This window comes from Balaenoptera acutorostrata, chromosome 3 (assembly GCF_949987535.1).
Source record: "Balaenoptera acutorostrata chromosome 3, mBalAcu1.1, whole genome shotgun sequence".
NCBI lineage: Eukaryota > Metazoa > Chordata > Mammalia > Artiodactyla > Balaenopteridae > Balaenoptera > Balaenoptera acutorostrata.
Window position 1 is genome coordinate 180,691,436 of NC_080066.1, and position 23,683 is coordinate 180,715,118.

The window sequence follows — 23,683 nt, forward strand, 5'->3', positions numbered from 1 at the left end:
GATAAGGAGTTTTATAACAATACCTCCCAAGGGTGGGGTTGCTGATAAGATGAGGGGGTGTGCAGGGTCTCAGGTGGCCGGGTCTCCTAGTCTTGATGAGCTTCTCTGGTCCCTTTACTCTTGCCTCCAGTGATTTCTTAGCTGCTCCTCCCTTGATTAGCAACTGTTCGAACCTGCCCTTTGGAACCTAGGGGAGGTCATGGAGGCTGCAGTCCTGCCTACAAGAAACGGGGGACAAAAAGGCCTCCATGCCCGGGAGCCCCACTGGGCCCCGCTCGGTTTCAGCACATCCTGTGGACTCAGGGGCACTTCTCGGGAACCCAGAGCCGCGCGAAACCACTGGGGGTGCAGTCCTGGGGTCCTGGAGCGTGGGGGTTAGGACTTCAACACACGACCTTGGGGGGACGTATCCAGAGCATGGCGCCTCTCAAGTACACACGTGAGCCGCTGGGCATTCAGGGAGCTGAGTGGCTCTGCTCCAGAGGTGGTCCAGACCCAGGTCGCTTCCGCACCTGGGGTGCCCTCTTCCCAGAGGTCTCGGAAGGCTCGCCGCCTCGTGTGTCTGCTCCATCGCCCGGGAAGTGAGGAGGGGCAGGAGGAGCGCGCGGCCTGCCAGGGCCGCGATCTGGAAGACGCACACGGGGCCTCTGCTCACGTCTCGCTAGTCCTGTGGCCACACCTTGCTGCACAGAAGGCTCTGAGGCCTCCTCCTCCATAGGTAGCCACACGCCAGGTAACACCTAAATGAAGCGGAGAGTCGATACCAAAGGACGAGCAGCCAAACCCCTCCCCCAGAGGGGTTAAAACTCCTTCGGGTCAGTCTGGAGAGGTGGTAGTAACAGCTCTGAAAAACCTCAGCAGCTTGAAACAACAGAGGGGCGTGTGTCTCCTGCTCCCAAGTCGTCTCACTCAGAGGTCGGTGGGGGACCCAGCAGGGGCAGCCAGAACTCAAGCACTGCCGGCGGCGCCCCCAGAGGGAGAGAGCTCCGCGAGAGGTTAGACCCACCACGAGAGGCATGTCAGTGGCCACAGGGTCCCACCCAACCCCAAGGGCACTGAAGTGCAGGCTTTCCATGGGCCGGGAAGGCAGGAGTCTGGGAGTATTTGGTGAATAGCACGAGTGGTTGATCAACAGAGGTCACATTATCACTGATGACATGCACTGTTGTTCACAGCTGTGCTGTGTTCAGTACCTTGTGATTACTTTGATGGTTTGTCTAAGCTTTTGTGTTTCCTGGAAAGAGAGAGAGAGGGAATTTTTTTTTTTAGTTTTCATTAAATGTACTTATCGTGAATTCATCTTGAACTGCTTCCCCAACCCAGTTCTGTTTTTGTGGATTCTACCTGTTAATATTTCTTTACTGTCTATTTTGCAAGATTTCCAGAGGCAGAGCAGATATCTGGTGATCAATCCACTATGCTTAGAAGTCCAATATGGGTTCTCCAATGGCTTCTCTGTTCCTTTCAGATAGAAGCTGTCCTATTAGTTGTGTAATGACTTTGGAACTCAGCAAACTCAACAGCCGAGAGCTCTTCCATCAATTTGATGCCTCTTCCATGTGTGAGGGACCCCTGGGCTAATGCCACGGGACACTTGGCTCATTCATTCGTTTGTCCTTTGCAGTGAAACGGAGCAGGACCCTGTGGGACTCCCGGGCACAAGTCTTTCCATGTCACCCATTTCTTGTTTGTAGGAAATTGGTTTCATTCAGCTTCCATGGCCTTCCCTGAGTTCCAAAGGGCAGGTTCAAACAGTCGCTAATCAGGGAACGGAGGGGATGCAGAGACAAGGGTGGAGCAGTCAGGAAACAAGAGTGCAGCCTTGGGGCAGGGTCCTGCTTCCTCCTCAAGGGGTACACGTGACAATACCTTTGAGCTCTTCTGCAGAACTAAAACCCCCAACCAACAGAAGACGTTAACTACTTGATGAAGCACCCTTTATTCCAGAGAGGCCACAGTTCGATGATACCGCCTGATGCCAGGTGATATTTGGACTGAAGGAACGAGGGCCCGGCACAAACCCTCATCCTTATCAGCAACCCCACCCCAGGGTGGGACACACAGTTTTGAGGGCATTAGCCCGCTGTGGCCCCCTTTGCCTGGCAAAGCAATAAAGCTATTCTTTTCTACTTCACCGCAAACTCTGTCTGCAAGATTCAATTCAGTGCTAGTGCACAGAGGGGGGGTTTTGGCATCAGCAGCATTGATCGTTTCCATTAGTTCTCCTGGGCAACCTGGGTGTCCGGGGACGAGGCATCACGAACACAGGAAATGTCCTAGAAAGGGCTAGAAATTCTTCAGGGTCTCCTCTGAAGAGCATTTGTGCTTTAAGTACCACACCCCACCCCAAACATAAAACTGACCTCGTGCCTCGGAGGGCGGAGGGCCCGTCCCGCCTGTCTGGCTCAGGACTGCAGCCTGCTGTCTAAGCTGCAGGAAGCAGGGGGCAGGCTGCCACTTTTGCCGAATGCTGACCAGGCGGTTTCCAGACTGCAGGACATCTGACAGGCTGCTTTTCTGAGGGTTAGATTTTAATAAATACTGCAAAGGAAAGAGAAATTCTAAGACATGTTGCCTTTAAATGCTTTGGCTACGCCAACTTACACAGTGAGATATCCTTTCGCTCAAAATACATTCCCATCATATATAAAGTCTTTTATTTTGGGAATATTTTCTTTCTTTGCCTGGGAAGCACTTGTTCTTTGCCTGGGATGCTAGAAGTTCAGTTTCATGAGGTTACATCCTGTATCACACAGCATGAAGTTTCTTAGATTTCTGTTTCTGGGGAGCAATGGCAGGACTGACCCCTGATATCTGGTTGCAAATATTGCCAAATTATAGGATTTATGCCCGGAGAATGACATGGAAGACACTTCACTTGGCCTGTCACAGCCTCAGTACAAAAATAGGGGTAATTTTTTGGGAGCCAGTTTTCATTTCCATGACGCTGGTCTTTGCTCAGTGACTCTACGGTACTTTAAAGATTAGTTGTGATTACAAAACTAATACGGTCCCACAGTTTAAACAATACGCAAAAATATTAAACCAGGGATTTTCTACATAAATGTAATCTATGTAAAATACACCTCATTTACAAAAACAAGATCACTTAGTCATTCTGTTGAGGAACTCATTTATTTCGGGCAGAAGTCTTCATAGTGACACATTCACAATAGGTGCAGATGACGCTGAGTGGTGGACGGCAGGCAGCAGTGATAACCGAAGAGAGCTGGTGAAATGATCAGGTCTGGAAGATCCTAAGGTCAGTGGGTGGCTGCGCCAGAGCACGGGGCGTGATCCCGGGGTGCGGCGGGGCGTGATCCCAGGGTGCGACAGGGGCCGTGATCCCGGGGTGCGGCAGCGGCCGTGATCTCGGGGTGCGGCAGGGGCGTGATCCCGGGGTGCGACAGGGGCCGTGATCCCGGGGTGCGGCAGGGGCCGTGATCCCGGGGTGCGACAGGGGCGTGATCCCGGGGTGTGACAGGGGCCGTGATCCCGGGGTGCAGCAGGGGCGTGATCCCGGGGTGCGACAGGGGCGTGATCCCGGGGTGTGGTAGGGGCGTGATCCCGGGGTGCGGCGGGGCGTGATCCCGGGGTGCGACAGGGGCCGTGATCCCGGGGTGCGGCAGGGGCCGTGATCCCGGGGTGCGGCAGGGGCGTGATCCCGGGGTGCGGCAGGGGCGTGATCTCGGGGTGCGACAGGGGCCGTGATCCCGGGGTGCGACAGGGGCCGTGATCCCGGGGTGCGGCAGGGGCCGTGATCCCGGGGTGCGGCAGGGGCGTGATCCCGGGGTGCGACGGGGGGCGTGATCCCGGGGTGCGGCAGGGGCGTGATCCCGGGGTGCGGCAGGGGCGTGTCCCGGGGTGCGGCACGGGGCGTGATCCCGGGGTGCGGCATGGGCGTGATCCCGGGGTGCGGCGGGGCGTGATCCCGGGGTGCGGCACGGGGTGTGATCCCGGGGTGCGGCACGGGCCGTGATCGGGGTGCGGCACGGGCCGTGATCCCGGGGTGCGGCACGGGCCCACCCAAAGGACCGTCGGCCGTGGGAGCTGCAGAAGCTGAGGTCCAGAGCCCAGAGGTGCGCGGAGCCTCGCTGGGAGGTCACAGCGCTCGGTGGCCCGTTTCAAGCAGCATGCTTTCCAGAAGCAGCGTGCTGTCGGCCTCCAGGTAGGGCTGGTGCAGCCACATGGAGAGGAAGCTCAGCGCCAGGTCGCGGTCGGCCGTGTGCGCCAGCTGCTCCACGACGGTGCGCTTCAGGCGGAGCTCCCGGCTGTACATGTCGGAGAGCTTGCGGGAGACCTCGTCTGAAAGGAACGCGAGCCGTCCTTGAACAGTGGCGTTCAAGGGGGTACCCTTGACTAGGGACGACCTGCCACTGTTTTTTTTTTTTGGCCACGCTGTGCAGCTTGCGGGACCTTAATTCCCAGACCAGGGATGGAACCCGCACCGTCCGAAGTGAAAGCACTGAGTCTTAACCACTGGACAGCAGTGGGACTTCGCAAAGCTCCTCCTTAAAAGCTAGAGTCAGCGACAGCACAAGAGGAAGAAAGGCTCCAGCTGGTGCAGATTAGAGTCAGATAACATGGTAAATAAGTGTCATGAAATCAAAAAGTACCTGTTACCTTTTCCACCGGACTCTTAGGAACTGGCAATCATTATACATAGCAGACTGACCTCAAACTGACAATGTTCAATAAACACGTTACATTAGGTGATTTTCTCCCTTATTTAAGTCTCAAAGCAACATCAAATAGCTTAGTCCTTCTTTTAAACTAAAAAAGCAAAAAAACAGCCCTTACCTCACAGCTTATTTAAGTAATGGAGTTTGTTTTCCCAGCAGTCTTCTTCCATGGGGCTGGCTGAAGTGACCCCCCCACCATGTACTTTTTAAATAAAACAAAACAAAAAGCAAAAACCCATCCTTCTTGAAAAACAAAAACGAGATTGCTGCCTCTACAGAGGAGGCGAAGTGCATTCTACCTGTTGGCCTTAAAGGGCTAATAATGGCAACTTGCTTCATGGGTCTCTAATTACATTTAATATTCTTTGCTGATTAGTAGGTAATTAAAGGCAAGAAGAAACACTCCTCTAAGATGTCCTCATCTCCTTCCTTCCCAATGGATCCTCTTCAATTGAATTTCAAAGCCTGTCAGCTTCTTAGAGGGCCAGATCTAAATGACACCAAATGCTCTCATAACCTACCCCTGAAAATCAATGCAGAAAGAACTACTTACAAAAATAGGCTGTGGGCCACGTGTGGAACAGGGTGGGCCGTTTTCCCTCCTCCCTGTAATGGTAATCTTCTAGTTCACAAATCCCCTTGGTAGTGGAAGACAGCTTTTCCATTTTCATCTGTATTTTGGTCTGAAAAGATATTAATTTAGAATATGAGATTAGTATTTGAAATCCTGTCTTAGATTCAATAACTCTAAGATTTCAAAGCTAAGAAATGTAAGCCTGTTGAGATCGTAAGTCCAATGATCCAACGCCATTAACTCCATGTGCAGCAAATTTCCAGGGAGAAGGAGACTGACAGTTGCTACGACTTCACTAATTTGGATTACTTCAGTAATAAAGCCCACATCTCCAGTGCTGGAGAAGAGGAAGCTTGCTGGGTCCCGCTTCATTAAGATTTCCAAACATCACTAATTTTTTAGCACCAAAGACCTGGAGGGGTGGCAAGGCAGGCTCTCGCTTTTACGGAATGAGAGGAGAAGAGGCATTAAGTGAGCTCATTTCTGACTCTTTTTTAAAAACTTAATTAATTAATTTATCTTTGGCTGCGTTGGGTCTTCGTTGCTGCACGCGGGGGCTACTCTTCATTGCCGTGCGTGGACTTCTCATTGCAGTGGCTTCTCTTGTCGCGGAGCACAGGATCTAGGCGTGCCGGCTCAGTAGTTGTGGCGCACGGGCTTACTTGCTCCATGGCATGTGGGATCTTCCTGGACCCCAGGGATCAAACCCGTGTCCCCTGCCTTGGCAGGTGGATTCTTAACCACTGCACCAACCAGGGAAGTCCCTCATTTCTGACTCTTATGAACTGCCTTTGAGTTTAATGCCAAAAGTTCGGCCTCTGTGCACCAGTGTCGAGTCAAATCTCAGAGACAGAGTTTTGGGTGAAGTAGAAAAGAATAGCTTTATTGCTTTGCCAGGCAAAGGGGGACACAGCGGGCTCCTGCCCTGAAAAACTATGTGTCCCCAACCCGGGAGGATTTGATAAGGGGTTTTATAGCAACAGTTCAAGGGTGGGGTTGCTGATAAGATTAGAGTGTGTGTGGGGCCTGCACTCCTTTAATCTGGTCTCACGTGGTCTTCTCCTAATCTTGATGAGCTTCTCTGGTCCCTTTAATCTTTCTTTCTTTCTTTTCTTCCTTCCTTCCTTCCTTCCTTCCTCCCTCCCTCCCTTCCTTCTTTCTTTCCTTTCTTTTTTTCTTTCTCTTTCTCTCCCTCCCTCCCTCTCTCTCTCTCTTTTCTTTCTTTCTTTCCCTTTCTTTCTTTCTTTTTCTTTCTTTCTTTCTTTCTCTTTCTTCCTCCCTCCCTCCCTCCTTCTATATCTATCTATCTATCTATCTATCTATCTATTTATTTATGGCTGTGTTGGGTCTTCATTTCTGGGCAAGGGCTTTCTCTAGTTGCCGCGAGCGGGGGCCACTCTTCATCGTGGCGCGCGGGCCTCTCATCATCGCGGCCTCTCTTGTTGCATAGCACAGGCTCCAGACGCGCAGGCTCTGTAGTTGTGGCTCACGGGCCCAGTTGCTCCGCGGCATGTGGGATCTTCCCGGACCAGGGCTTGAACCCGTGTCCCCTGCATTGGCAGGCAGATTCTCAACCACTGCGCCACCAGGGAAGCCCCTGGTCCCTTGAATCTCGCCTCAGGTGGTTTCTTGGCTACTCTTCCTTTGCTCAGCAACTGTTGGAACCTGCCCTTTGGAACTCAGGGAAGGTCATGGAGGCTGGAGTCTTGTCTACAAACAAGAAACGGGGGACGGAAAGGCTTCCATGCCCAGGAGCCCCACAGGGTCCTGCTCTGTTTCCAGTTTACTGAAACCTCTTTGAGGCTTGTTTCCTTGTTTATAAAATGGTAATAACGAAAGGCAGCCCTACACACTTCACACAGGAAGGAAATGGTGAGGACGTGACATGGACGGTACCTCAGTGTACGCCAGGCTCTGTGCTGCAGCACAGACAAAGTGCCTGCTTCCACAGGGGGTCGGGGGACTAAGTTAGTACTTGTGGAGCACCTGGTCGGAGCTACGTAAGGGTTTGTTAAGTAAAACAAATGGGTGAAGTACCAAAGATTCCAGATATCAGCAGCATGGGTCTACTAAGACCACAAGTCTAGGTCCTAAGTATGGACTTAGCTTTATGTACACAGGGGGTATAAGCAAAGATATATAAATCGTCAAAATCTTAATTCCTGGGCTTCCCTGGTGGCGCAGTGGTTGAGAATCTGCCTGCCAATGCAGGGGACACGGGTTCAAGCCCTGGTCTGGGAAGATGCCACATGCCGCAGAGCAACTAGGCCCGTGAGCCACAACTACTGAGCCTGCGCGTCTGGAGCTTGTGCTCCACAACAAGAGAGGCCGCGATAGTGAGAGGCCCGCGCACCGCAATGAAGAGTGGCCCCCGCTTGCCGCAACTAGAGAACGCCCTCGCGCAGAAACGAAGACCCAACACAACCAAAAATAAATAAATAAATAAATAAAAAATAAAAATAAAGGAATTCCTTTAAAAAAAAATCTTAATTCCTTGCACTTAGTCCTTCAACCACCCTCCAATTACATCTGAAGAGGCATGCACTAAATTTAGCTAACATGAATTTTTAAAGGACTAGACTCCTTTCCCAAATCTTTCCAGGTTCGATATTTCACTTGACCCAACCCCAAGAGGCAGGACTCACCATTTCCGTACCACAGGTGGGAAAATGCTCAAGGTTGCTGAGCTAGGGAAGGACGAGGCCAGGACTTGATACCACGCTTTCCGACCCCAAGTCTCTTGACACCCAGTCCTAAGCTCTCTCCTCTGCGTCCTGCAGCAGCTCCACCTAATGCTAAGAAAAGCTGATAAAGGTCAGGAGAGCCAAGAAAATCCTGGAGGCTTGACACCGCCGGGCCAGAGGTGCCAGCCCCATCCTGGGGCTCACTCATCAATGACAATACCGAAGTCCCACGCACGTGCAGCCCTAAGGTGACAGCAGCTGGACACGCTCTCAGCTCCACGTCCCCTCCCAAAGCCAACAGCCCACACCTCGAGATGTTCGTCCAGCTTAGGGACAAGGGTGCCTCCACCCTCTACCGATGTCAGATTCAAGACAAAGTCAAGTCTGGGAAACCATTCTCTCTAAAGGATGGAGGAAAACAGGAAAAATAATATCAATATCCTTATAACATCAACATTGGTTTTGAACCTAAGAATGAGAACTAATTCTCAAATCACTTTATTTTACTTTATATTTTGGCCGCGCTGTACGGCTTGCGGGATCTTAGTTCCCTGACCAGGGATCGAACCCAGACCCCCAGCAGTGAAAGTGCAGAGTCTTAACCACTGGACCGCCAGGGAAGTCCCTCAAACCACTTTAAAATAGAATAAATTCACTGGAGCAGAACTTTGGGGCCTGACAGCTAGCACCCGTGGTCAGCCCAGGCTTTGTCTGAAGACCCTGGGAACTCAGGTCACTATGGGCACGCAGTCACCTAAAACCTTGTAGCCACTTTCAGCTGCCCTGCCAGGCCACGCCCCCTCACCCTGGACCCGTGCTGTGGGTAGAGGGACCAGAGACAGGACGTGTCACCTGTTACTGCTCAGTCCCTCAAGCCGCTGGCTGGATGTTCTGGACCTTGACTCTACCTCCTAACATCCTCCCAGGCCGTCCCTCCTCCGTGCGGGTCAGTGGGACTGAGGAAGGGGTCCCGTGGTACCAGACAGCCACTTAAGAATGGGGAGAACCAAGGATGGACAAGTAAAACCCGTCAGTCATTCCTGACATGCCTGAAATGGAAGGCAAAATGCCTCTTCCCCCTCGTCCTGCGCAGACGCTCTTCCCTAACGAGGTGTGCATATGTATAGAGTTATAAATGAGGACTTGTGAACTAAAGAAAGCCAAATGGCATTTAGAAACAAAATCCTTCCCAGGGTTTTCACATTTTATAAAAGTCACATTAGTATACGTCAGAAGTGTTTCTCATTTTAACCCAGTTTGGGGATTCTGTGAAACGTTTTATGGCAGAAAGGAAGATGGAGGGTCAGGGATGAAGAGGTTCTGGTGGGAGTGTTGCCACATCTAACGAACGACAGACGACCGAGCCCAGCATCGTGTGTGTAACTTTGTTGGCTGTTTAAAGTATTTCAGCATACACAGGGAACTGTATTCAATATCCCTTAATAAACCATAATGGAAAAGGATATGAGAAAGAATATGTATTTATATGTCTAACTGAATCACTTTGCTGTACATCAGAAACTAACACAACATTGGAAATCAACTATACTTCAATGAAACAACAACAACAAAAACTGACAATTAGGGCTTCCCTGGTGGCGCAGTGGTTGAGAATCTGCCTGCCAATGCAGGCGACACGGGTTCGAGCCCTGGTCTGGGAAGATCCCACATGCCGCGGAGCAACTAGGCCCATGAGCCACAACTACTGAGCCTGCGCGTCTGGAGCCTGTGCTCCACAACAAGAGAGGCCACGATGGTGACAGGGCCCGCGCACCGCGATGAAGAGTGGCCCCCACTTGCCGCAATTAGAGAAAGCCCTAGCACAGAAACGAAGACCCAACACAGCCATAAATAAATAAATAAATAAATAAATAAATAAATAAAATTAAAAATTAAAAAAAAAAAACAAACAAAAAAACTGACAATTAAAAGCTAAGTGTGGGACTTCCCTGGTGGCGCAGTGGCTAAGAATCTGCTTGCCAATGCAGGGGACATGGGTTCGAGCTCTGGTCCAGAAAGATCCCACATGCCAGGGAGCAACTAAGCCCGTGAGCCACAACTACTGAGCCCGCGTGCCACAACTACTGAAGCCCACGCGCCTAGAGCCCATGCTCTGCAACAAAAGAAGCCACCGCAATGAGAGGCCCGCGCACCACAAGGAAGAGTAGCCCCCACTCACCGCAACTAGAGAAAGCCTGCACGCAGCAACGAAGACCCAAAGCAGCCAAAAATAAATAAATAAATAAATAGATTAATTAATTAATTAAAAAAAAGCTAAGTGTGACCAGGAAATAAATAAATAAAATATTTCAATATAGGAACTTAGCCATTCAGTTTCTTCTCTTTCAAGCAATATGTGTGCCCATGCTTGGTCCAAACAAAACCACTTGCCATAATCAAATGGGTTAATTTGGGGAAAAAAACATACACATGGTCAGTTTTCAATTGGGTCGTTCTGGAAATTTCGATTGATTACTCTGCCTGTGTTAATTCTCTACTGGTCCAGAAGTCTAGGTCTAGAACTCAACTACTGGAGACACAGCTGTGAACCTGGAGATAAAACAAAGAAAACACCAAGCCCACACACCTTATCCTCCAGGCTTCCTGTGAGTGGGGCTTAAAACAAAGTGACTGATGACCCAGGCCTGTCTTGTTCCTGCTTGAGCACCAGGTGGAGAGCCTGGGCAGGGGGGCAAGTGTTTCTTATCACAGCACAATCCGAAGGCAGCATCACAAAACAGACGGGACAACTACAAAAACCTAATCATTTATTTAGAGGAGACAAATAGCCCCATACACGGCAAAATATCCTGAAGACAGTATCGCATTTCAATCAAAGAAAAGGCTAAATCACCGAAATGTTCTCAATGCACTATTTATTTTTCTCATTTTAATGATTCAGAAACCATTACGTCTTACAATGGATGTGATGTTTAAAAGGGCAGTGCTTCTTTCCTGAAAAACTCTTAAACCTATAGTCCGCCTCATAATACGTGGAACCCTAACTTTGAATAAGTGGTATCTTGAAGAAATACAATTATATTTGACATATTCTGTTTAAAAAGGCAAGGAAGCATGTAAAACATTAGAAACATTTCCATCAAGAAAGGTTAAACTATACAGACTTTCTATGTTTGTGGGGAGCTTTAGTTAGTTAGTTCAAAGGTGTGCAACACCTTATCCCTGTGTCTGGCCGAGATGAGGTGCTTCGTGCACACGTGGCGGCCAGCATGGTGGGTACTGACACCCAGACTTTAGTTCAACAACATATAAGAGCATCTCTTACGTGCGAGATCAAGCCTCACAGGTCCAATCCAGCTCAAAGCCTATTTCTGTGCGTCCCTTGAGCTAAGAATGGGTTTTACATTTTTAAGTGGTTGGAAAAAAAAAAAAATCAAAAGCAGAATATTTTGTGACACATGAAAATTATCTGAAATGCAAAGTTCAGCATCCATAAATAGAGTTTTATGGGAACACAGCTGCACCCACTCGCCTCCGTACTGTCACTGAGTAGAGGTGAGAGTGACTGCAGGGTCCCCAAAGCCTGACACACTTCCTGTGGAGCCTGGGAGTGGGTGAAATTGCCCTGGCAACACGCAGGACTAAAAGAACCAAGGTCTAGGACAGCATTTTGGGAAACAAGATTTATGGGACACGTAGAGCGAGAGAGACCAACGGAGGAGGTTGAGGAAGGAAAAACGAAAGCCTGGTGAAGGAAAGCCCGACCCACCACGTGGAACGCTGCGAGGCGCTTGTGCAAACGCGACACCCGGGGATCCCTGCACCTTACCAGAGCATCCAGGGTGGTCTGCAGCCCCTCGCACAGCATCTCGAGCTCCCTGCTGTATTCTGTGTGCTCCTTTTCTGCATTTTCATCAGAAGCCAGGCTGCTGCTCTCTAATCCTATCGTGTCTTTGCTCCTGGACAAGATGGAAACGAGTGGGAACAAAATACACTCCACAGGCTTGCCTCATTTCGTTGTGATGAACCCTTGAAAACTCAATATCCACGTACTTATGTCATCATCGACTTTTTCCATTGGCGTCGTTTCACGTCATCACGTTTACATGTTATTTATATATACAACGAATGTGTCCATCCGCTACTCAATTCTGCCCCAGAACAAGTCAGTTCAATCCAGCCCTGTGGCATCCTCAGGGGGTAAGACACGGATCATTTCCTCAGAGTCCAACAGCTAGGAATGCGTTTTGTAAACGGAAGGCTGTGACCCACAGCGCCTGAAATTAATCTAGTGGGGCCACAATCAACAATTAAGGAACAAAATTAGGGACTTCCCTGGTGGTCCAGTGGTTAAAACTCTGCGCTTCCACTGCAGGGAACATGGGTTGGATCCCTGGTCGGGGAACTAAGATCCCACATGCCGTGTGGCACGGCCAAAAAAAAAAAAAAAAAAAATTTAAGGAAAAAAATTAAACATTAGAATAGAAAATATCAGAGAGCATCTTATGCAGTAAGGTAAGAACTGTTTCATGGAACTTGCTGAGCAGGAAAAGGCAGCAGAGGGCCAACGTGTGTGATGTGTTTGAAAGAACTGGAAAGAGCCAGGGGCCCAGGCCAGAAAGTTAAGACTCTAGACCCTGGCCAGTAGACAAAGATATACAAATATATAATTACAACATTGAGAAATTAAAACTACACATATATAGATCCATACTCATGTTTCTCTTCAGATCATATAAATCTTTCGCATTTTACTAAAGATGCTCGTGGGTAGGAACAAGCTTGAGTCTTGCTTACATTTTTGGAGGCCTTGCATAAGCAAAGCTGATTAAAAAAAACAAAAACATAAATATAGGAAAGTGCAAGAACAGTAAAGCAAATCTTCCAATTAGAATTGGCAACTGCCAACAGTTTTTTTTCACCACTCCTTTGTCTTTTTAGAAGAACTTGCTAAGGGAAAACATGCCCCTGTGTGTCTCCTCTGCTCTGAATACCCCTCTCTACTTCTGACACCTGGTCATCAAAGGGAGGGGGGGCGGTTCTCCACACCAAGCAATTCTCAGGTTCTCCGGACACCAGCTGGGTGTCTCACAATGTAACTCAATCCTGATACTGTCTACCAGAGACAGCATCAGATCCCACAGGTTAAGGGCTCTGTCCCACAAGACTGCCCCCGTCTCAACTTCAGACACCAATCACAAGTTCAGGTTGTTACCTGTGCTTAGGACCGACCAGCTGTCAATTGGAAGTTCCCACGACCCCCTCCTTGGGTTCAATTAATTTGCTAGACCAGCTCACAGGACTCAGTAAAACAGTTTACTTTCTAGATTACTGGTTTATTACAAAGGATATTAAAGGATACAAATATCCTTTATTCATATCCTTTATTCGTATCCTTTATTCATATACCTGTAGACAAGAGGTACTCAAGGCAAGGTCTGGAAGGTCGAGCAAAGGAGCTTCTGTCCCTGAGGAGTCTGGGGTACATTTCCCTTCAGGCACATGGAAGCGTTCTGGTTCCCCAACCCGGAAGCTCTCCAAACCCCCGTCCTTTTGGGTTTTTACGGAGGCTTCATTATGAAGGCATGATTGATTAAATGATTGGCCATCGGTGATTAATTCAACTTCCAGCCCTTCTCACCTCCCTAGAGGTGAGGTAAGGGGGTGGGGCTGATAGTGCCAACTCTAATCACGTGGTTACTGCCTCCCTCCTTAGGGTTTTCCAGAAGCCCCCTCATTAACACGAACTCAGGTGTGTAGAAAGGGGCTTGTTATGATGACAGGAGACTCCTTTCCCCTTTATCACTCTGGAGCTATTCCAGGAACTGGAGAACAAAAGAACAAATCTTAGCGTAACTAAAGATTCTCCCATTGCTCATATCCCTAAGGAAATTATAAGGGTTTTAAGAGCCGTGTGTCAGGAACAGGGACAAAGACCAAACATATATATTTTTTTACTATAAATCACAATACCACAGAAATAAAATGCAGCATTATGAAGTGATACTTCTTCCTAGAAGATACCAGTGTCATGAATTGAGTCTGTATCCTTCCAATCCATTTTTATAATTTTATATACAGATATAACCATGAACAATTTGTAGTATAATTTTGCATTTAAAATGTACACACACAGTTCATACTTGCATGCATCATTTTATCACTTGCTTTTTCACTTTATATAATTTATCCATGTTCCTAGAGACTACCCTTCCCATTCTAAAAGACTGCCATGAAATTTCTGCACAATCATTAAGGGTGAAGAACACAGAGCAGACTTTGTAGGTACTTACAATAAACTCATTTTCAGGTTGGCAATATTATTTGCAGTAGCAAAACCTCCATCATTGAGGGTTTCCCATTTCAGGATTAAATTATGCCAATCGGCTGCATTGTCCTTAATTTTCCTTGCACTGACAGATAAGACAGGTTTTCTGGGCGTTGCACTTCCAAGAGTCTTTGCTGATAGGGAGCAAAAGAAACATAATATTATGAAATTCATGATCACGGTTGGGGGGAAAACCCAAACTGTTCTAATTTGCAACAGTAAAACTATCGGAAACACTACATCCACTGGACAAATCACGTTGTGGAAATGAAGATGTGTGGATGAATGTGAAAGTCCCTGGAACAAGACAAAACACAATTGTTTTTACATTTTTAGGTCTCACCAGATATATGAATCCTCTCGAAGCTTAATGGCTCCACGAAGTTTTACCCCAAGCACTTTGACCACTTTCAAAGGTTGGGAAGGAGGTGGAGCTGTGACTTTCCGCTACGAGGCTCCGATGCCCCTGCCTTACTGCGCCCATTCTCCAGTCTCTGGAACTTTGATACCTGACGTTTGCTCGGAGCTTTGTGGGTCAGCAGAGCTCATCACTCCAACACACTGACAAGGCTGAACCCCAGAGATGCAGTGATGATCTCCACGCTAGGAATGCAGGAGGAGGTCCAAAGGCCTTCAGGACCTGGCTCCTCTGCCTCAACACTCACCTCAACCCCGACCTTGAAGCCCCTCGATCTCTAGCTAAAATCAACTACTGGCAGCTCTTGAAAAGTCCTTTGCATGTGCAGTTCTCTCTGCTAGAAAGCTCTTTCCTTCCTCGGGCTAACGCTGCCCATACCCCAGGACTCACCCAGATCCCAGCTCCTGTGGGAAGCAACACCCAGACCACTCAGGCTGTTTGGGCCCTCCCAGCCCTCCTGTGCCCTCTCTTCTTCTCTACTTAGAATCCTTCAAAGGCGTCTCATGGCCCACAGGATAAGGTCCAAATTCTGAGAGAGGCCCCTTAAGCAATCCAGGACACACAATGGCGGTATAGTTTGGAGTCTAGACTCTGAAGACCAGAATGATTGGGTTTGAATCCCAGCTCTGTCACTGCCAGTTGTACAATCTTGGGTAAGTTAGTTAACCTCTCAGAGCCTCAAAGTGCCTATCTGTAAAATGGGGATAAAATATATCTACTACAAAGAGTTGATGTGAAGATCAGATAATATAGATAAAGTTGGGAATTCCTTGGCAGTCCAGTGGTTAGGACTCCACGCTTCCACTGCAGGGGGCGTGGGTTCGATCCTTGGTCGGGGAACTAAGATCCTACACGCCACGCAGCGCGGCCAAAAAAACCCCCCAAAAAACATATACATATATGTAAAGCTGTGAGGGTGTGAGGGCCTGGCACGTGGCAAGTATCCAACATAGGATGTATTACCACAAGGCCCTCTCCAACGTGTTTTTCCCACTACCACCAAGCAATAAACTCGATTCTGACACTATCTATCTGGAGATGGCATCAGATTCCACAAGTTAATGGCTCAGTCCTGTAACACTCTCCCCCGCCTCCACTTTAGACACCTGTCTCAAGTCCAGGTTGTCACCTGTGCTTCTGACCTACCCGCTACAGGTTGGAGGTTCCAAAGACCCCCCTCCCCAGGATTTGATTAATTTGCTAGAGTGGCTCACAGAAAACTCAGGAAAACATTTTACTTACTAGATTACTAGGAAGAGCCAGATGGAAGAGATGCATAGGGTAACATACATGGGCAGGGGTACAGAGCTGCCAAGCTCTCTCCAAGTGCCGCTCTCCCTGCGTCTCCACCTGTTCACCAACCTGGAAGCTCTCACAACCCTCTGCTTTTGTTTTTTTATGGAGGCTTCATTACATGGGCAGGATTGATTAAATGACTGACCATTGGTGACTGACTTAACCTCCAGCCTCTCTTGCCTTGTTGGAGATGGGGGTTTGGGGGGTGGGGGTGGGACTGAAAGTTCCAGCTCTCTAATCACATGATTGGTTCCCCTGACAACCAGCCCCCATCCTTAGGTTACCTAGGAGCTCCACTTTTAAATATCATATTGATTTTTCATTCACTCTTTACTTATACAACTAACCAATATTCGCCAAGTGCCTACATTATGCCAGCTGTGGGGGCTGAAGTGACTGAATTAGATAGACCAGGACCATTTTCATGGAACTTACTTTCCAAAGATGAGGTGGATAACAGACAATTAGATGATCATCAGTTTAGATCATAAGTGCCACAAAATAAAACAGGGTCTTGTGTTAGCATGAACCCCTGAGACGTTGTCATTTAGGCTGAAACCTGAATGATGAGAAGTCAACAGCAGGGGCCCTAAGGTGAGAATGAGCTTGGTGAGTGTGAGAAAAGAACAAGACCAGTGTGGCTAGAATGAAATGGAGAGAGATGAGACAGTCAGACAGCTAGAAACTTATAGGCCAAGATAAGAAGCTTGGGTTTATTCCAAGTCAATGGAAAGCAAGCAGTAAGCTTTGAGTTGGGAAGTGACATGATCTGATGTAGGTTTTTAGAAAGTCACTTCCACAAAGAAGTCCTCCTGGACCCGCAGGTTGGGTAAGGACTCACTGCACTATATATCTGGAACACCCTGTACTTCATTGAGCTTCATTCATGACACTCACCAGTGTAGTGTATTTGCTTGTTTAATGTCCAGTACATTCCTTGATAGACTGTTAAGTTCCACCAGAGTAGGGACTAAGACTGTCTTGGTCCCTCTCATAATCTCAGCACGTAGTAGGTGCTGACTAGAATGTGTTAAATGGAGAAAAAGCTCTTACCACCTGTACTATAATCTTCTAAGGGTTTCCCTCCTCCAGTAGGGGCTCCTTGCGGGCGAGGACCACATGTGATTCATCGTGTCTGACCCCTACCCAGCACATATTTAGGAACCAAAAACAATGTTCTGACTTGAAGAAACTCACAGTCTAGCTGGGAAAGAGATCAGTTATCAATCACAGGGCAGGGCAGTAGCACAGTGGCTACGTTACTTATCCCCTCCGAGCCTCGACTCCCCACCTGTTGACGTTACTTCATGGGATCGCTGTGCGCCTCAAACGGGCTGATCCACTGAAAGTACTTAGAACACGATTTGGCGCACAGTGAGCACTCGCTGAATGATAGCTTTTATTACAAGCAGAAAGCTCTGTGGCCGGGAATTCTGAGGGGAGTTCAGGGAAAGTGCTCCGCTGGTCCTAATTTATAACGACAATTACAATTTGAGTGTCAGGATCTGCTGACACTCCTTTGCATCATCTCGTTCTACACATGAAAAAATCGAGGCTCGGCAAAACTGACTCCCGGGCCGACCGCAGAGCCTGATCGGGGCCAGCGGGCTGGGCTGGGGCAAGGGACGGACCGTCATTCAACCCGGGAGGCCTCCGGCCTCAGGCCAGCCCGAAGATCAAACTATAACAATGGTACCCTCCCTGCCTGGGGGAACTTGCCCTTCTCACGCACCTTCCATGCTGGCCGCAAAGATCCCGGGAGAGACCCGGAGCCCCGCCCACGCACGCCGGAAGTCCGGCTACGTCACTTCCGATCCCGCCCGCCCCCTCCCGAGGCTCTGCCGCTCTAGCCGCCGGCGGAGCCAGCTGCTGCTCGTCGGTGCCGGCCCCGTTGCCCAGGGAACGGGCTCCCGGCAGCCCCCGCGGTTCGGAGTTCATCCCCGCCTCCTCCGGCCCGGCGGGGCCGAAGAGTCCGGAGGGGCTGCAGCGGGAGGTGAGTCCCGCGACGCCGCCCGGCCCCGCGCCCCTCCCTCGGCCTTCCCGCCGCCGCTCACGCAGCCCCTGGGCCACCCTCCCTCGCCTCAGGGTCTCACTGCCCGTTTCGCCCCCTTTCCCGGACTCCGTCTCGCCCGCGCCGGATGGCCGAGGCCGAATGCCCTGGCACACGAAGCGCCACGCTGCCTGCCCGGCAGAAGCCGGCAGTCCGCCGAGGGAGTAGTCGTCGCCCACCCCTCCTGGGCGCCGCGGGTCTGCCGACGCCTCCCGCGGGCCCTCCGCCCCACGCGACCCGGCTCGCTCGCCCTTCCCCTTCCGCGCCTTCCCTCCCCTGTGCCGCACCCTCGCATCCCCTTTGCGCCGCCGGCCCGAGGCGCCGAGCTCCGTGGTCTTATGATTGGCGCTGCGTCCTATCCCCCGAACTTCTCAGTCCCCGTCCCTTCATCCACCCACCAGCGCCTGGCACCACGCCTTGGCATGTACCCAGTAGGTGCTCAGTAAGTGTTCATTAAATGGATAAATGAACGACTTGTCTCCCAGTCCTGCCTTAAGGCCTCAGAGGCAGAATAGTGAGTGCAGGTTGAAGAGTGGGGTACCCTGGAATCAGACGCGGCTCACAGCGCTGCCCCTTCCTAGCTGTGTGCTCAGGGCAAGTGATGTCTCACTAAACTTCATGTTCATCATCAGTAATGTAGGGATGGTAATAGTTTCTAGCTCTGGCTTGGTGGAAGGATTAAACGGGTCAGTGCGTGTGAATTGCTCAGCACCGTGCCTGGCACGCGGTCCATTTCAGTAAAGGCTAGCCCCTGCTCTCCTTACCCGCATACCCTACTTCCTTTTCTCCTCCCTGCTCTTTGTTCTTCCTCACTCTCTCGCTGAGATTCAGGAATTTTATTCTGTTCTGTTGCTTCTGTTAACATTTGTAGGCAGAGTTTGGGGTACCAGCATGGATGTACCTTTGCCTTATCTGCTGGAGTGATCAGTTGCCCTTGGGGTTGACTTCCTCCTTGTAGCCAAGGTCTTGAGAACTTTAAGGAAAGGAGTTCTGGAAATCCCCAAACCCAGATCCCAGCCTGGGCAGAATCTGGGAATAAAGCCACTGTAGCCCTTGTGGTCACCAGTGACTCCTGCAAGGAGCTGCAGCAGCATTTTGTACTTTCTCTCACCCAGCTACAATGTACCTTGATAAAACTCTGACCTTGCCTTTTTTTTTTTTTTTTGCCAACATCTCTTGTTGGTTCATTCAGCAGATAGTTATTTGGGGCCTGTTGTATGCCAGCCACAGTACCAGCTTCTAGGAATGCTGTGGTGGACCAGCCAGACCCAGTCCCTGCCCTCAGGGAACTTTCACACTTGAGAACCAGCAGGCATAGATACAGGGGATGCTCTGTTTGAGTTTTCAGGACTGGCTTGGAGACTGGTGGTGGGACAAGGAAAGTCCCCTTCGGAAGGAGTGACTAGTAAGTAGCTTTTGTTAGGTTTAAGTTATTTTGTTGTCACATTGTCTTTTTCAATAGAAGACTGGCTCCTACTGGATTTGTTTTCAGTTTTCTCTTAGAGAAATTACACTTCAAGTTTGAGGAAAGTCTCACTTCATATTAGCTTCTATGTAGTTTGAACAAAATGGCTCCTGGAACTTAATGAGGAAAAAGGGAAGGAAACAGGCGTCAGGCAGAGCAGTTGATTAAACTTAGAATAAGTGAAGAACAGATGAGGAAACAGTTACACACATAATGAAGACAAGCTTCGGAGTCGAGCATGGAGAGATTTCTAGATACAGTGGAGCTCAAGGAGCTTGATAGAATCCAGAGGGAGTAGTTGATCGCTCCGTGAACTGCTGAGGTGGAAGTGAGCTGTTGTTCAAAGTGTGTGTCAATTTTAAATGAACATATTCTTTGGATCCAGACATAAAAGACCAGTGAAGTTTTGCATAATGATGGATGTAACTGAGGTAGAGTGGCTATTTATATTTTGTTCTGTCATACTTGGGGAATTCTGGCACAGTGTTTTGAGGGAGATTAATTCAACAAATATGTGTTGAGCGTTGATTGTACCACACTCCCCATTGGTCTTTTGAAGCGCTGCAAATTTGTGGATGAACAGGCTGTAGATGAAGAGTAGAAAGAAGCCATTGAGGAAGATAGAGAACAAATCATGATGGTGCTGTGTGATAACTGCCCGCAAAGCGTTCCGTGAAAGCAGAGAAAGACCAACTGAGTGTCCGAGGGAGGCTGAAGGCTTCCTGTGGAGAACTTGTTCTTACAAGATGTGTGTGGGGGATGGGGAAGGAACGAAAGGGACTTTGCAGAGACACACAGGTCGCGGTGTGTTCCGGGACTGTGGTGGCTGCAGTGTGGAGTATGTGGAGGGAAGAGTGGCCTGAGATGAAGCTGGACGCAGACTGGTTTGTTGAACTGCTCAGCTTCACGCTGTCGTCAGGCTTTAGACTGAGCACTGGCTCGCCGGCGGGCTTGGGATCAGAAAAGTGACAAAACTTCATCTGGAAGATAAATGACTGCCTCCATCTCATTATGTTCAGCCATAAGATTTTAACATTTAAAAGAACAGTGGATGTTGTAGCCAGACTTCAAAAATAGACTGTATGGGAGGGAGACACAAGAGGGAGGAGATATGGGGACATGTGTATACGTATAGCTGATTCACTTTGTTATACAGCAGAAACTAACACACCATTGTAAAGCAATTGTACGCCAATAAAGATGTTAAAAAAAAAAAAAAGACTGTACAACAGGGAGTGACTGACTGTCACTTCCTAGAGATTTTGGAGAGAACCCTTAAACCATTAGAGTTGTCAGGGTGCTCTGGCAACTTCCGATCGCTGTACTAAGTAGATGATTTAGACTATGTGTTATTAGTCCTAGCTCCAATTTTTAAAAACTGCCCATCAGGCATTTGGGTGCTATCAGTCAGTGTGAAAGTCAGCTCCCACCTTCCAGGTGTATGGGATTGTGGTGCTAATGGGGGAGAGAATTATCCTGCCTCAAAGAAGAGTGTTTTGATGTTTTGTATTTTTTTTTTTTAAAGTATTTGTTTATTTATTTATTTATGGCTGTGTTGGGTCTTCGTTTCTGTGCGAGGGCTTTCTCTAGTTGTGGCAAGTGGGGGCCACTCTTCATCGCGGTGCGCGGGCCTCTCACTGTCGCGGCCTCTCTTGTTGCGGAGCACAGGCTCCAGACGCGCAGGCTCAGTAATTGTGGCTCACGGGCCCAGCTGCTCCGCGGCATGTGGGATCTTCCCAGAGCAGGGCTCGAACCCGTGTCCCCTGCATTAGCAGGCGGATTCTCAACCACCGCGCCACCAGGGAAGCCCTGATGTTTTGTATTTTTAATGGAAATATTCAGGACCAGGGAAGCATTATTGATTTTAAAGATTGGATTGAGAATATTCTTTTGCTGTAAGACCTGAAGTTAACATTTTATTTATTCATTCAACAAATCTTTATTGAACATCTACTCCGTGCCAAAGATAGTGTTACGTATGAGCCTTTTCATTGGTAAACGAGAGAATTTATGTTGTTTACATTCTCATGAGAGAGATGATCATTAAACTGTTTATCAAATAAAGTAATTAAAGGTTGTGATGAGAATTATGAAGGACATAAACAGGATGATATGTTAGAAGGAAGAGGGGAGTGATGGATACTGTAAGTGATCTGATCAGGGAAGGCCTTTCTGAAGCCTGGTGTGTGGAGAGAGATGAACGATCGTAGGGGGAATAGTCAGTTCTGAAGCCTGAGGAGGGAAGAGTGGGCCAGTGGAGCTAGAGCTTGGGGGATGAGTGGAGAGAGGTGGAGATGTGATGGGGGAGCCAGGAAGGGGTCAGACCACATGGCCTGTAGGCCACAGAAAGGTATTTGGTTATTCTCAGAGCACTGGGGAACCACTGTAGAATGTTGAATAGGGTGAGTGGTATGAGATCCAGCCATTTCTCTTTCAAAGAACTTTTTTTTTTTTTAAACACTTTTTTTCAGAGCAGTTTTAGGTTCACAGCAAAACTGAGGGGAAGCTACAGAGATTTTCCGTATACTCCCTGCCCCACCCGCATGCATGGCCTCCCCCTTATCAGCATCTCCCACCAGAGTGGGGCATTTGTTACAACTGATGAACCTGCACTGATACAGCATAATCACCCAGAGTCCATCGTTCACCTTAGAGTTGGTGTTGTGCGTTCTGTAGGATTCGGCAAATGTGTAGTGACATGTATCCATCTTTATGGTGTTAGTATTTTTATTGCCCTAAAAATCCTCTGTGCTCTGCCTACTTATCCCTTCCCCTCCCCCACACAAACCCTGGCAACCACTGATCGTTTTACTGTCTCCATAGCTTTGCCTTTTCCAGAAGGTTACAGAGTTGGAATTATATAGCATGCAGCCTTTTCAGATTGCCTTCTTTCACTTAGTAATGTGCACTTCAAGTTCCTCCATGTCTTTTCATGGTTTGATAGCCCATTTCTTTGTAGTGCTGAATAATATTCTAGTGTCTGGATGTACCAAAGTTTATTCATTCACTTACTAAAGTGCTAGTTGCTTCCAGATTTTTACAATAATGAATAAAGATGTTGTAAACATCCTGGTGAAGGTTTTGTGTGGGCATAAGTTTTGAACTCCTTTAGATAAGTACCAAGGGCTGCAACTGCTGGATCATATGGTAAGATTATGTTTAGTTTTGTAAGAAACCTTCAAATTTTCTTCCTAAGCGGCTGTACCATTTTGCATCCCCACCAGCAATGAATGAGAGTTCCTGTTGCTCCACATTCTCACCAGCATTTGGTGTTGTCAGTGTTCCAGATTTTGGCCATTCTACTAGGTGTGTGGTGGTATCTCGTTTTAATTTGCATTCTCCTGATGACATATGATGTGGAGCATCTTTTCATAAGACTTATTTGACATCTGTATGTCTTCTTTGGTGAGGTGTTTATTAAGATCTTTGGCCCGTATTTTAATTGGGTTGTTGAGTTTTAAAAGTTCTTTGTATATTTTGGATAACAGCCCTTTATCAGATAGGTAAGTTTTGCAGTTTTTCTCCCCATCTGTGGCTTGTCTTCTCCTTCATTTGACATTGTATTTTGCAGAGCAGAAGTTTTAAGTTTTAATGAAGTCTAGCTTATCAGTTACTTCTTTCATGGATCATGCCTTTGGTGATTTTTTTATTTAATTAATTTATTTATTTTTGGCTGTGTTGGGTCTTCATTGCCGGGCACGGGCTTTCTCTAGTTGCGGCGAGCGGGGGCTACTCTTCGTTGCGGTGCGCGGGCTTCTCACTGTGGTGGCTTCTCTTGTTGCGGAGCACAGGCTCTAGGCACGCGGGCTTCAGTAGTTATGGCACGTGGGCTCAGTAGTTGTGGCTCGTGGGCTCTAGAGCGCAGGCTCAGTAGTTGTGGCGCACGGGCTTAGTTGCTCCGCAACATGTGGGATCTTCCCGGACCAGGGCTCGAACCCTTGTCCCCTGCAATGGCAGGCGGATTCTTAACCACTGCGCCACCAAGGAAGCCCGCCTTTGGTGATATTATTTAAAATGTCATCACCATACCCAAGGTCATCTGGGTTTTCTCCTATATTGCCTTCTAGAAGTTTTATAGCTTTTGTGCTGTACATTTAGGTCTGTGATCCTTTTTTTTTGGCTGCGTTTGGTCTTCGTTGCTGCGCGCGGGCTTTCTCTAGTTGCCGAGTGGGGCCTACTCTTCATTGAGGTGCTTAGACTTCTCATTGCGGTGGCTTCTCTTGTT

At 48.6% G+C, this 23,683-nt stretch overlaps 3 protein-coding genes and 1 non-coding gene across 9 annotated transcripts in view; 2 read left to right on the top strand and 2 right to left on the bottom strand.

Annotated features, from left to right (window-relative positions):
- Positions 1-3,141: 3,141 nt before the first annotated feature.
- On the bottom strand, positions 3,142-17,766 carry CINP (cyclin dependent kinase 2 interacting protein). 2 transcript variants are annotated; one of them, XM_007176184.2, is made up of 5 exons: positions 17,676-17,766; positions 14,195-14,363; positions 11,731-11,860; positions 5,236-5,365; positions 3,142-4,305 (listed from the first exon to the last, which is right to left on the bottom strand). In XM_007176184.2, exons 1-5 carry the CDS (start codon positions 17,680-17,682, stop codon positions 4,103-4,105), a joined length of 639 nt encoding a protein of 212 aa, XP_007176246.1. In that variant the 5' UTR covers positions 17,683-17,766; the 3' UTR covers positions 3,142-4,102. The 2 variants fall into 2 exon arrangements, with proteins under 2 accessions (XP_007176246.1, XP_007176245.1); XM_007176183.2 differs by lacking the exon at positions 17,676-17,766 and adding an exon at positions 16,841-16,963.
- LOC130707576 (basic proline-rich protein-like) lies at positions 3,242-3,898 on the bottom strand. Its single transcript, XM_057542714.1, has one exon. It carries the CDS (start codon positions 3,896-3,898, stop codon positions 3,242-3,244), a length of 657 nt encoding a protein of 218 aa, XP_057398697.1.
- On the top strand, positions 12,612-12,727 carry LOC114236967 (U5 spliceosomal RNA). Its single transcript, XR_003622800.1, has one exon. It is a non-coding gene; the product is annotated as a U5 spliceosomal RNA (small nuclear RNA).
- A 19-nt stretch (positions 17,767-17,785) lies between the features above and the next one.
- TECPR2 (tectonin beta-propeller repeat containing 2) overlaps positions 17,786-23,683 on the top strand; it is a 107,238-nt gene continuing 101,340 nt past the window's right edge. For 4 of the 5 annotated variants that reach the window (XM_057544294.1, XM_057544296.1, XM_007176185.2 and 1 more), the window contains exon 1: positions 17,786-17,936. The gene's annotated coding sequence lies outside the window, so the exon portion shown is untranslated. Of the gene's footprint in view, positions 17,937-18,169; positions 18,436-23,683 lie in introns of those variants that run through there. The other variant, XM_057544295.1, reaches the window with a different exon arrangement.

What these genes read in the sequence shown, in the direction of transcription:
- CINP (XM_007176183.2), bottom strand. Translation starts at nt 16,877, where the DNA reads ATGTACTGGACATTAAACAAGCAAATACACTACACTG. An exon ending in AACCTGAAAATGAGTTTATT is followed by an intron (nt 11,861 to 14,194) that starts GTAAGTACCTAC and finishes CATCTTGTCCAG; the next exon opens with GAGCAAAGACACGATAGGAT. An exon ending in AGACCACCCTGGATGCTCTG is followed by an intron (nt 5,366 to 11,730) that starts GTAAGGTGCAGG and finishes ATATCTTTTCAG; the next exon opens with ACCAAAATACAGATGAAAAT.
- LOC130707576 (XM_057542714.1), bottom strand. Translation starts at nt 3,898, where the DNA reads ATGCCGCACCCCGGGATCACGCCCCGTGCCGCACCCCGGGACACGCCC.